The sequence below is a fragment of the Mizuhopecten yessoensis genome, unplaced genomic scaffold (assembly GCF_002113885.1).
Source record: "Mizuhopecten yessoensis strain PY_sf001 unplaced genomic scaffold, ASM211388v2 scaffold11143, whole genome shotgun sequence".
Lineage (NCBI taxonomy): Eukaryota > Metazoa > Mollusca > Bivalvia > Pectinida > Pectinidae > Mizuhopecten > Mizuhopecten yessoensis.
The window spans coordinates 1,369,120-1,381,756 of record NW_018408901.1 but is presented as its reverse complement, the minus strand read 5'-3'; the positions used below and the strand labels follow the sequence as shown (position 1 = coordinate 1,381,756).

The window sequence follows — 12,637 nt, the reverse complement described above, 5'->3', positions numbered from 1 at the left end:
TGTTAAGAAGAGGTTGTTATAATCTATCAAGATCCCACTTGTTATTATTATTCGATCTTCTTCTATTCATTATAGATAGTAGAACAAATGTCTTGAATCGTCCATCGTGTTCAGATTTTAATCTTTTACTTTTTCTCCAGTGGTTAAACAATGGCATTAGTGTAGGATATAGATATTGCTGCTGATACAAAAAAACACAACGAAATTTAAAATTGTTAAAATAATTTATTGATATAAAAAGAAACTGTACGTGCCACTATACAAACCAAATAAGGTAAAATGTGTACAAATATTAACGCTTTCTCAAATAAAACATTTTCACAATTAACAAATATTTAACAATGGATTTTCAATTGATAAGCATTCAGATTTCTCCATATCTTCAACAGAAATATAGTTTCAAAAGTTAGACATCTATCAAAGAAAATTAAAACCGACATATGGACAATTTATCGTGAAAGTGGAAATTTCGACATATGGACAATTTATCGTGAAAGAGGAAATTTCGACATATGGACAATTTATCGTGAAAGAGGAAATTTCGACACATGGACAATTTATCGTGAAACTGGAAATTTCGACACATGGACAATATATCGTTAAAGTGGAAATTTCGACACATGAACAATTTATCGTGAAACTGGAAATTTCGACATATTGACAATTTATCTTGAAAGTGGAAATTTCGACATAGTGACAATTTATCTTGAAAGTGGAAATTTCGTGTTGGCAATAGTTGTGATATATATATATTTTCTATATAGGAATGAATATCGGTGTGTGAATATTTATCGCTAATTAACTCAACGCGAATTTATGCGAAAATTTCCATTTTTGCGTATCAACAGTATTAAAAGGAAAGATACAGTTTTGAGTGAAACACAAGCACGACCTGATGTTTTATAATAATATATCTATTAAAAGTTACATATTTACAAAAACAAATGTACAGGAATAATCAATTTCAACAAGAAAGTTTCATTGATTTTACAGATTTTTTTACCGTACAGCGTATAAAATAGTTTTGTTACCATAATGTCAAGGTAAACAATGATGTATTTAACTTAAATGATTTTATATATGCTCCATGTGTTTGTACAGGGATGATTGTGCATTGATATGAGCTATTAACATATAATTTCGTAATATTTTCACACTTACATACATTCAAATTGTAGTCAATTCATTTATATCGATCGACACTCTTCTTCACGCTTATTCCGGACATGCTTTCATATGTACTTGCTTTCGAGTTCCATCTATTCCTTGATTTAATTTATAATTTCTTAAGAAAAACAAAAAATACAGACACTAAATAATTTAAATTAGTTTATCAATATTATGATAAATTTCTTTTTCTCGTGTTTTTCAGTGAAGTGTACCACCGTTAGCGTTTTAGATTACAAACCAAAAAATATAGAATAAATGAAGTGAACAATCCCAAAACAAACCTGTGTATCTTTATTGCAGCTTTTTAACGCATGCAAGCATGAACATCGATTTGATTGCACTTCAGTAGGCATGGCAACCTCTCCCGATCAACATATAGTTAGATTTTAACGTCATACACGTGGAAGCCACGCCTCCATTGACACTGTTATATAACTGTCTGCTCCGGCTTCGTACTTGGTGATCCTTCAAATGTCGTCAGCTGTTCTGGAGGATTATAGGTGTACTGTAAATATAAAAATACACAACACATCTGGAGATTAACTGAACATGTGTTATTATTAAGCCGTAATATGTTATTGTTAGGAATAATCCCTTATGATCTATTTTCATAGATAAACTATTCTGCTATCAATGCATGCATAAGCGTTACATACTTTATATACATAAATGTTATAAATTAATGTAATGTTAAAAATACATATAAAAAATGTTATAAATATATATACACGTAAACGTTATGCATAATGCGGAAATATTACTATATCATCACCTTCTCAGTCAAGGAAATAATAATCATTGATATTGTTGGTTTGATCTTACCAAGGTAAACAACTCTTAAATCAATTAATTTATGACGTTGGGGAACATAATTCGAATGAATTCTTGTTTAAAAAAACAATAGTCATGCGTTTAAATATATATATATATATATACGCACATCGACAAACAACACTTAAGAGATGAAACTAAACGAATAGGAAACATACATCACATCGCATGGCTGAACTCTACATCAATCAGTTGGTTACGAACTAACTTGATATGATAGTACTAGTTTACTTAAACAATCTCAAACAAATAGTTTATTACTGTTTAGATTATCTTATTTTTTGTCGTACAATTAATTCTACAAATCTACATTCATATTGAACTAAGAAATTGTTTCAAAGTTTCTGTAATGGTTCTTACGGTCAAACAAAATTACAAAATAATATCTGAAACCAGTGCAATATAATAAAAAATAAAGATGGTGAGTTGGTGTATTGGTTTTCTGTTCTAAAGACTTGTATAATCCTGTCTACATTTAAAAACTTTAACGAGCATGTTTAAATGTTTCCATACACATCTAAATTATGCCGAATCCAACTTCATTATCAACTAAGTTACATGTATATTTTTGAATTTAATTTTATGACAAACATATTCAAGTTCGATATCGATTTTTTAAGGCAGGCTTGCCAATGATCACATCGGAAAGAACAATCACAAAATTATAAACTTAAGTGCAATATCTGGAATGGACCGTAGCGTTATTTGTGACTTCCTAAATATAATTGTTTTGTGATGTCATGAATGCAATATATTCCGACTTGCTATCAAAGATACCAAACAATTCTTAGATTGTCTTTATTTTTAATATTTGCATCATCATTTTTTCAAATATACATGTATGGCTCGAGTGATCATGTGAATAAAAGTGATGTTTATTTTTACAAATAGGATTTTACAGCCATCGTTTATGAAAACATGTCCCTATAAAATTTCAAGTAAATATGTCACTTCACTAAGCTTATGAAGCTTGTCCAAAGAGGTAGTTGGCATGAATTTATGTTCATGCTTAAACATTGGATTTCTGCTCGTAATAACTTTAGTATAACTTGCTAAAATAATGTACCGTGGTCTAAAAGTCAAGTTTATACATCGACAAAAGAGTTCGGCTTTATGTCTATCCACAATTCTTCCCATTTGTTTCCTTAAGTTTCAAAACCGGAACAAAATTGGCTTAAGCACAAAAGAGGTTTTTACCATGCGTACCATTTCGTGAAAACAAGTCTCGGAGTGTTTACAATGAAAGCATACTAGCTAAACAAAGAGCAAACACATGCGTAGTGACATATATACAATGCTTACAATTACCCCCGAATTCTCATGTTCCGTGTACCCTGCGGCCTTGAGAACCTCCAGTGGGTCCTTTTTAACTATTTTGACAGTACTGCCAGGTTTATACTGTTTCTGTTGCTATTAAATATACAAAGTTTTAATTACTAATTTCATTAATGTGCATCAAAAAGGGAAACAACCTGTCAAACCAGAACAGTATTAGATATTCAAATTAAACATTGTAATCTTATATTCTTATATCACACTTTCAGATGTGAATGTTACTTCTACCCTATAGTATGACACAATTTTGTTTTCGTGAAATGAATATTATCTTTGTCAGATTGTTATGTATAGAAACATATATAACGCAAAGATGCAAATCTGATCACGTAAAACCCATATTTCAACCTTCAATTCTGTTTGAAATGTTGAAAAAGTCGATATATACCGCTAGATAGATTACGTTTTATATAGTAAAATGCTTTTATAGACTCAAATGACAACATGTTTGCGATATGTATTTTACGTATTTTGTTTTAATTCAAATTGTCATTTCGTTTGTAATTCAGGTACGTTACTGAAAGGATGACAATGATAAAACATATTTAACTTATATGTGTGTGTGTGTGTGTGATTAGTTTTAATTCAAAAATGTTTTCCTGAAATCATTTCAAAAGAAAAAGTGCACAGTAACCAATACGTTAGTACACTGTAGCTATTCTCGCGGGGCACCATCTTACAGAGATCTAATAGGTAACATAAGGGATAACTCTCTTCAGGATCGACAAAACATATTTTTTCTTCCAGCTCCGCGTTTGAAAAATGCACGTGTCTCAGATGGAACACACATGTGGATTACATGTATTTCACATGGGTGCACTCAGTGACCTTTACCTGTTATAAAGTTACAATCAGGTGACGGAGTTTTATTATGACGTTGCAACTGAAAACGTAACAAAACCTCGTTTAATTGACTGTGGCATCATTGCCGACGACAAGTGACACTGCGTTGAGAACATACGAATTGTTGTCTAAGCTTGCACTGAAGGTCTTGCATTGATCTTTAAATTTGAGGTGTACAATTTTGTTCTTTATAAATATGGCCTTAGTTTATGTATACGTTATCTAGAACTTGTTTGCTGTATGTTTAGTGTTGCATGTCCTGTTTCACCAACTTTAAGGTCAATAAGTGAGAGAAAAGAGTCAACCATTATGTAGGTATGTTGGATATGGATGTTCTACTCCAAGATGCAGAATTCGGTGTCAGAACCTCGGTGAAGCCTCGGTTCTACCCCAAGTTCTATACACCTCGGGTAGAGTATCCGTATTCGACAAACCTTCATATACTATAGCCTCTATTAATACAAATGTATAATCATAATACCATAGAGTAGCACGCCCAAAAAAACCAAAACAGGCAAATCACAGTGAAGTTCTGTCTTACAGATAACAATAAGTGTTACGTTAAGTGCATAGTATACTTATGTTATGTAATAGATATCATAAAATGTGACCTGCCTTTTTCCTTTTACGGTGTCTGTGAAGCAAGTATTCTAATAACGCCATCAGCATAGAGAGGACTAATCCGCCAATGAGAATATGGAATATTCCAGATACATTACTTAGAGTCAAGGCACTTTTAACCCCATCCTGTTACAGTGGATAAAAGAATGAAGTATAAGAAAGTTATGATAATAGTTATAAAACATATTGTTCAAGTTTTTTACAACCTAGCAACGTATCAAGTGATAGTAGAAATGTAGGAAATACTGAAACTTTTATATATATTGTATAAGTCAATGCAATGTTCACTATATAAACTATTACATGATATAACCTTGAAATTGTAAACATATATATTGTACACCCAATACATTGTATACATGTTTATGTTGTTAACAGCTATACATTTTAAACAACAATGAATTGTATACAAATATAAATAGTTAAACATAAATGTACATTATAAACATCAGTATCCTGCAAAATGTGGAACAAAAGGTATTTTAAGGACGTGATCCTAAATGGTTGTCCTGTATGCGATACATGTCTTTAGAAAGGTTGGGGCATACAAACTTTGATTTCAAACTCCAATGTTGGCGAGGCCGGATGGAAATACTATAGATGTTTTGCTTATTTATGTAATGTCATCATTGAAAAAAACATCAACCAATTTTGATTAAGTTATGGCAACGATTGTTCCAAATATTATATTTGCTATGTAGTTTTCGATGGATGTTCTTATTTATTTTGATCTGCATACCATTGTGTTCTGCATATTAATGTTTTAAGTTTTCTGAATATCATCGTGTTATGTGTTCTGAATATATCCTTGTGTTATGTGTTTTGAATATAATCGTGTTTATGTTCTGAATATCATTTTGTATTATGTTCTGAATATCATTGTGTATTATGTTCTGAATGTAATTAATTGTATATTATGTTCTGAATATCATTGTGTATTATGTTCTGAATATCACTGTGTATAATGTTCTGAATATCCCTGTGTATAATGTTCTGAATATCCCTGTGTATTATGTTCTGAATATCACTGTGTATTATATTCTGAATATCACTGTGTAATCTGTTCTGAATATTATGGCGTGATATGTTCTGAATATCATTATGTAATGTGTTCTAAATATCATTGTGTCATTTATTCTGAATTTCATTGTGTTATATGTTTTGGATATTATTGTGTATTGTATGTGTTCTAAATATCATGTGTAATGTGTTCTGAATAGAATCGTGTAACGTGTTCGAAATATCACTGTATTATGTATTCTGAATATCATTGTGTTATAATGTTTTGCATGACAACTATAACACTTTTTGTATTGTTACTATGATAGACATCTACTTATTATGCAGATAAGAAATACATACCTTAGAATTAATCGCTCCACATTCTCCCTTGTCATACCACCATTTCTGCTCCAGTTTATGAAGCTCGCCTTCCTCCCGAAGTCTCAGTACCACAAGATTTAACTTTTTTCTACCAGCATGAATATCAACAAGAAAAAAACACAACATAGAAAAGTATTAATTGTGATTTTGTTATAAGAAAAAAAAATTGTTGTTGTTTCAATAAAGTGTATTACTTTTGTCAACCTATTCTGAAACTCTTCTTAGAAACATTTATTTTTTCTCTTCACTGTATATCTTAAAGAAAGAAACAAAAACGTTTATCATGTATTTCAGTAGTACAATGTAAGTATAAACACTACAAATGCTGCTGTGAGTAGAGAGACCAGGCCCCGTATTCATGGATTCATAAATAATTCTATTTAGTTAATGATTTGGAAAAACATTGACGAGACTTAAAACCAAATACTGTTCCGATATTTACATTTGACTTTTTTATATTTTGGCACGATTTGAGAATGGTTTCATGAATACGGTCCAAGAAATATGCTGAAGTGATCGCTGCGCTATTGCAATGATCATTACAATGATTACCACTGGCAAATACCTGGCAGTTGAATTCAAACTTAATACGATATCCGATGTTTAGTTATCACAAATATAATATTAGACATCATTTTGTTCAAAGATATAATCCTACAGTTTTGTATAGGATTGTAGACAAAAAAATATAGCAGCGAATAATTATGTGTTTACAACTGTATTGTGATATCTTTCTTTTATTGAAAAGGGTAGAATGTATCAGTTTATTTGTCCCTTTCTTAAGTGTGTAAATAGTATCTGCCGCTGTCCATATCCTGTAGAACAAATCAAATTAAAGGCTTTTACCCCACAATGAGTTTTATCGATGTAAGGAAAAACCGTGTTTTTATTATATGTCAGAAATAAAACATCATCAACATAAAACAATCCATTTCACGAAGACAGCTAGTTTATGTATCAAAATGAAATTATCCTTTATCATTATACATTTCGTCTGTGAATTTGTGATAGATATTTTCTTTGTATAATGTTATTTTTTATCAAAAATATTAGTAGGCTTTAGTGCCTCATGGATTGAAAAAATAAATAAAATAAAATAATTACCTAAGTGGAGAATATAAAGGCGTCGCTATACCGTATCCCTTGCTATCCAGGTTCTCTCCTACTTTCATCGTATTACAAGGCTTCTTCTGTCCTTGGTAATTGTTAAGGGGAGACTCAAGCAGAAAAGCATACTTTCCTTTAGAATCCCTGACTTTTTGAATTCCTAAATGATTATGATCAACCATAACCCTGTCTGCGTTGGCATTCATGTACATCCACATTCTTTGGTATACAGGTACACGTGATTCCTAGACATGTTTTACATAAAAAGTACGTGTAAATATCATATTATATTATCTCAAATAAGTACATATTATGAACACGTTAAGTTAGTATATACGTCAATTGCTATATACACTGTACATAGATAGATATCATTTCTGTCTGTCACCCTGGTGAAATACTAGCTGTACTCTACATGTACCGACTCGGCATGGGAGACTTTCTCTTTAACTCGTTCGGCAGAGCTAACAGAGGTTTCAGGTTCGATTTCTAGCGTAGGCATTGGATACATACAGTGTAATAACTTCGCTGCATAGATACATCACAAATTGTGTTTTGAATACTCATAGTGTATTTAGGGGTGGATGCAAGGCGAACACACGTGATTGCACATTGATATTTGGAAATAGACAAAGTATGCCAAAAATAAATTACACTGCATCACTTAGCTGTTCTAGGACTCATCGGTGATGTAAGGTGTAAAAAAATGCGAGAACTTTTGTCTAAACGTTTGAAATAGAATAGGTGCAAAAACAACCCCTGAATGACATGTATTTCAAAATCAAAAGGAGAACCTGTCAATTGTATTAACTAATAATAGGTAAAAAGTATGTATAATACGAACCCTGCCAATACATGGTTGAGATAATCAGCTAAATATAAGTAAGTCCCTGAGGTTTGCCGTTACTTTGATAGCCACAGTAATTACTTTTGAGTAGTGACAATGTTCATTTTATATATACACTTAACTAATTGATTTACAATTATCATGTAATCCTCTTGGAAATTCATAAATAAAGGGTTTTTACGCACATTCCTTTCTTTTTCAACAATAGTTAACACTTACTTGGATTTCCAGCTTTTTGGCAAACCAAATTTTAAAACAGTGTGTTTAAAGTTCATCTATAGTGGTCAAGGGTATGATTGACTCTGCATTACCAGTTAGCATTACATTTATTCGTCAAACTAACACAAACCTTGAAGAATCTCTCCGTAGCTCCGCCCTGGTATGTCCCGTATTCAATTTCAGTTTGCTTAGCTAAGTCATCGGCACTCTTAATGGACGTCACAAGTCGCTCAATAGTCAAAAAGGCGGCAAGGTTAGCGGTATAGGAGGAAATCAATATCAATGTAAAGAACCACCAGGCACTACCAACTATTCTCCCGGAAAATGATCTAAGAAAATCAAAATATTTACAAATATATTTTTCGTAAAATGCATGTTGATGAAAAATTATCAAAGAAGCATACAAACATTCTTTTTAAATCATTTTATCTTTATACATTTTTTCTATAAATTATCAGGATTAGTTTTTTCTGTCATATGACCTAAATATTGCATGAATGCATCCAGGCCTTGATATTTGCCCAAGGTTGAAAACCAATAAAGGAACAACATCTAATACAAGATCAAATGCTTAAGTGTTTGGCGTTTCTTTACATACGATTCCTGTTGCAGTAAACTGTAGAAGCATACTAATCTATAAATCAGATATATCTTTTAAGAAATAGATTTTTTTACCCTTGAACATCTATCTTGTATATTTATGATTTGTTATAAAATTAAGCTCCATGAAAAAAAAATATATAGCTTTTCCGTCGTAGATATTCAAGAAAAAAGAATAACTACTTAATCATTTTCCGGTTACATTAGTTTATTTCCTTTTGCTTATTTTTATACCATATTGTCAATTTTTATATATATTCGCTTATTTACAGCTCACATTTTATACGTTTAACTTCACTTCGTTTGATTTTTTATTGTTTTACGTCCTTTAAACACCTATGCCCATCTAAGGGATGCCAGGTTTTGGAGGTGGATGAAAACCGGAGTACCCGGATGAAAGTCACTGATATTAAATACCTAACCAACATACGGATAGAAAAAAAAACGAAAGTTGTATGAGGTTTCCGGCATTATAAAATTATATCTGGATTGGACTTTTTAGATAGAAATATTACTATAGAAATATGGACTTTTATGATCGTGGATAATATGATATGAACATAAAATAATTATGTTGACCGAGGCGATGTCAAGGTTCATAAATATATTTTCAAATGCATATCTAATCATATTTACCTTTACAAAAAGTCCGTATCTGTTTAGTTATTTACCTTATAATAATAAACAATTAACAAAAAAATGTTTTCAACTTGACCGTTTTGGTGCGAGCTTTTCTGTCATGTTTAACCCCGGTTTCAAATTGTACACCAAGACTACGAAAAATAGTAATAGTGACCAGGACGTGTATCATATCCTTTTGATTTAAAAAGACTACAATTGTTTTTTAAGCTTTTTAAATTCTGTTTTATCAAACATTTGGTTATTGAAGGTTAAAGTCCACCGGATTTCTCTAAGGCTATATTTAGAGATCAATATTCACTGGAAAACCTGTCTACATGAGATTAAGAGAACTTTCCACACGTAAAGGACCAAGCCAATATATATTGCGAGAAAAGTTAAAATAAATAATCAAAAAATATATTTGATTTAGCAGTATTAAGTAAGTTTCAAATATAAGTTATTAAACGTGTAACTAAAAACGGTATTTACAAACTACATGCTGCATTATTGCGTCATTTAGTAACAACCCTGTAGGTTTATGAGTTGAATGGCCAAACATGTTCAATGTTGTCAGTTATGTAATTATGAAAAAGTGTGGATTTCATACCGGGTGAATGGAGATATTGGATCAGATGGGTCATTTCTATAATAAAATTTTACAGACACATTCATTCATCCACAAATACCCGTGTACAATTTACCACGGCTGTTACATTTTCCTTGCTCATGCAATCAAATGTGAGAAAAACATTAAGATATCAAGCAAAATGAAAATAGAGAAGATATTGTTTAGAAAAAGGACGCAGAGACGAATAAAAATTGCAATGTTAAAATTGAAATAAGGTTAAATATGCTTCAAAACGAAGTTTGATATATATCTACTACAGTAATCAAGCTGTACGAAAAAGACAAACTTAGCATTTTTAACATAATTTCATCTTTTTGTATTTTTACAAAAGCTAAATTTCATTATTTTGAAATGTAACTGTTAACGATTTTAACACAATATCTCTTAGGCAGAACCATTTGCTTGCTGTCGAGTCCCTCGTTTGTATAATTCATATTCAAGTAAGTTGAAAAGAACAGGTGTACAGTGTACACTTGAGAATATTATAACATGTCTCAAAATTAGTAAAAATGGTTTGTGATATACACGTATCTTAAATAAAATATTGAAATAAACAAAATATGCAATGATAAAACTTATAACAGACAATTTTAACAATATCTGTATGGTAAACAAAGATAGACATGTAAAATTATTTTTAAAAAATCTACACAAAATTCTTATAGGACAAATATAAAGCAATTTTCAAATAAATTAAATGTTATCATGTTAAATACGACCATAAACCATATGAAAATGAAACATGCATGCTCAAAGTGTGAGGGAAAATGTGAACTATTACAGGGAACAATTCAGTGCGTAAGAAAAACGATTTTAAAAAACTTTAAAATTCATTTCAAAATTTGGCCAAAGTTTTAACTGACAACATGGAACTAAGCACTTTTATATTTATCAATTTCTCTCAGGCTAAATATGGAACTATGCCTGCACCAACCTTGGGAATATATCAGATCCCTGCTGCATTAAAGCCCCTAATGAAAACCAAAGCGTATTTGAAAACGTAAAAGCATTTGTTGTAGTATGATCTTTAGAAGAGGTTTCTTCCTGCCATTCGTAAGGGCTCCATCTACCGACGAAAAACAGAACTAAGCTAACGGCCAGAAATGCTATCATGACGCAGATCCAGACGAGGTTCGATAATGGGCTCATAAAGGAAAACACTCCTGGCTTCTGTTTGTCGGGCTTCTTGATCATTATACTGATTCCAAGCTTCATAAATGGCTTTGTAAAGTCTACAACCCTCTCTCTTTCTTTGTTTATCGTCAAGGAGGCGAGTGCCAGATCCGCCGTCTGCAGGTATACATGAATAAAGAGTATGTTTAATATGCCGGTGTACACAATATAGGGTTTAAGATTGATAAGATATACCCATTAACGTAACAGATAGTATTAACAAGATACATGGATCGCCAACTCACTAGTGATCTCCAATCAAGTTAAATGTATGTTTGATATTTTCCTAGATACAATTTCATTTTCTAGCAGTTTATGATGGGTGTGTTTTAAGAATCCCTATTTAAATTGATAATATGAGACCACATTTAAAATGCTGTTCAATTAGATACATGTACATGTATTGTTTTTGAAACACAGTTCCGCATAAGGGAAATATGACCGGAGAATGTGAGGTCGACACGAGTTTTCATTGCCATGTCATGTGTTCAATAATCGAAGACAACACGCGGTTATTTAGGTGAGGAATATTAAAAAACGATATATATATAAATATATTCGAAAATAAAAGCTGAACTCGTCTATTTGATCAGTGTATAACACTCCATGAGTTCCAGCCAAAAGGACTTTTCACTTCCGGGGTAATACAACATTTTGTCTTATAACAGTGTCAAGACTTTGTATTGCACAGCCTCAATACAGACTGTCAAACTATACTAAGATTCACAGGTGTGTAATAAATGTTAGATACGGAGGATGTGAAACAGTTCTTCTTTCCGTCACAAGTTCCAACACATATGTATTCATTCATTTATTCATTAATCTTTTGATTTTTTGAGCTAAATGTGATTACATGAAGTCCCGTTTTCTCAAAATCCCTCAATGTCTTTGTTTATAATAACAATCATGTCAAATAAAAATCGATATGTTGGACCCTCTATATATATATATAAATATAAGAATGAACAAACTTACGTGATCAATCAGTTCCCCGATCAAACCATTCCATTTGTGAGTGGTTTCATTCACACTGCCAAACTTATCGTTTAAATGTATCGTATACTCGAAGTCTTCGTCGAATTCTTTTTTGTATCTGTGTTTCACCTTTTCAGCTACGTCTATACAGTAACCTTCAAGCCTCCTGTTACCAATCATTGGCGCATTGCTATTTTCTCCGTTTTCAGTTGATGAAGCAAATTGGACGAACGGAACCTCCTACAAAAGCACAAAATACAAATACCATAAACATCTACATCAAT

The 12,637-nt window shown here is 31.6% G+C and overlaps 1 protein-coding gene across 2 annotated transcripts in view; it reads right to left on the bottom strand.

The window, feature by feature from the left end:
• Nucleotides 1-233: 233 nt before the first annotated feature.
• LOC110466740 (glutamate receptor 2-like) overlaps nucleotides 234-12,637 on the bottom strand; it is a 45,653-nt gene continuing 33,249 nt past the window's right edge. The window contains exons 10-17 of one of the 2 annotated variants that reach the window (XM_021523460.1): nucleotides 12,354-12,593; nucleotides 11,140-11,495; nucleotides 8,487-8,685; nucleotides 7,288-7,535; nucleotides 6,163-6,271; nucleotides 4,795-4,926; nucleotides 3,304-3,411; nucleotides 234-1,675 (exon numbers count right to left, since the gene is read on the bottom strand). In XM_021523460.1, coding sequence (XP_021379135.1) covers nucleotides 1,598-1,675; nucleotides 3,304-3,411; nucleotides 4,795-4,926; nucleotides 6,163-6,271; nucleotides 7,288-7,535; nucleotides 8,487-8,685; nucleotides 11,140-11,495; nucleotides 12,354-12,593 — 1,470 coding nt within the window. In that variant the 3' untranslated portion in view covers nucleotides 234-1,597. The remainder of the gene's footprint in view (nucleotides 1,676-3,303; nucleotides 3,412-4,794; nucleotides 4,927-6,162; nucleotides 6,272-7,287; nucleotides 7,536-8,486; nucleotides 8,686-11,139; nucleotides 11,496-12,353; nucleotides 12,594-12,637) is intronic. The other variant, XM_021523462.1, reaches the window with a different exon arrangement.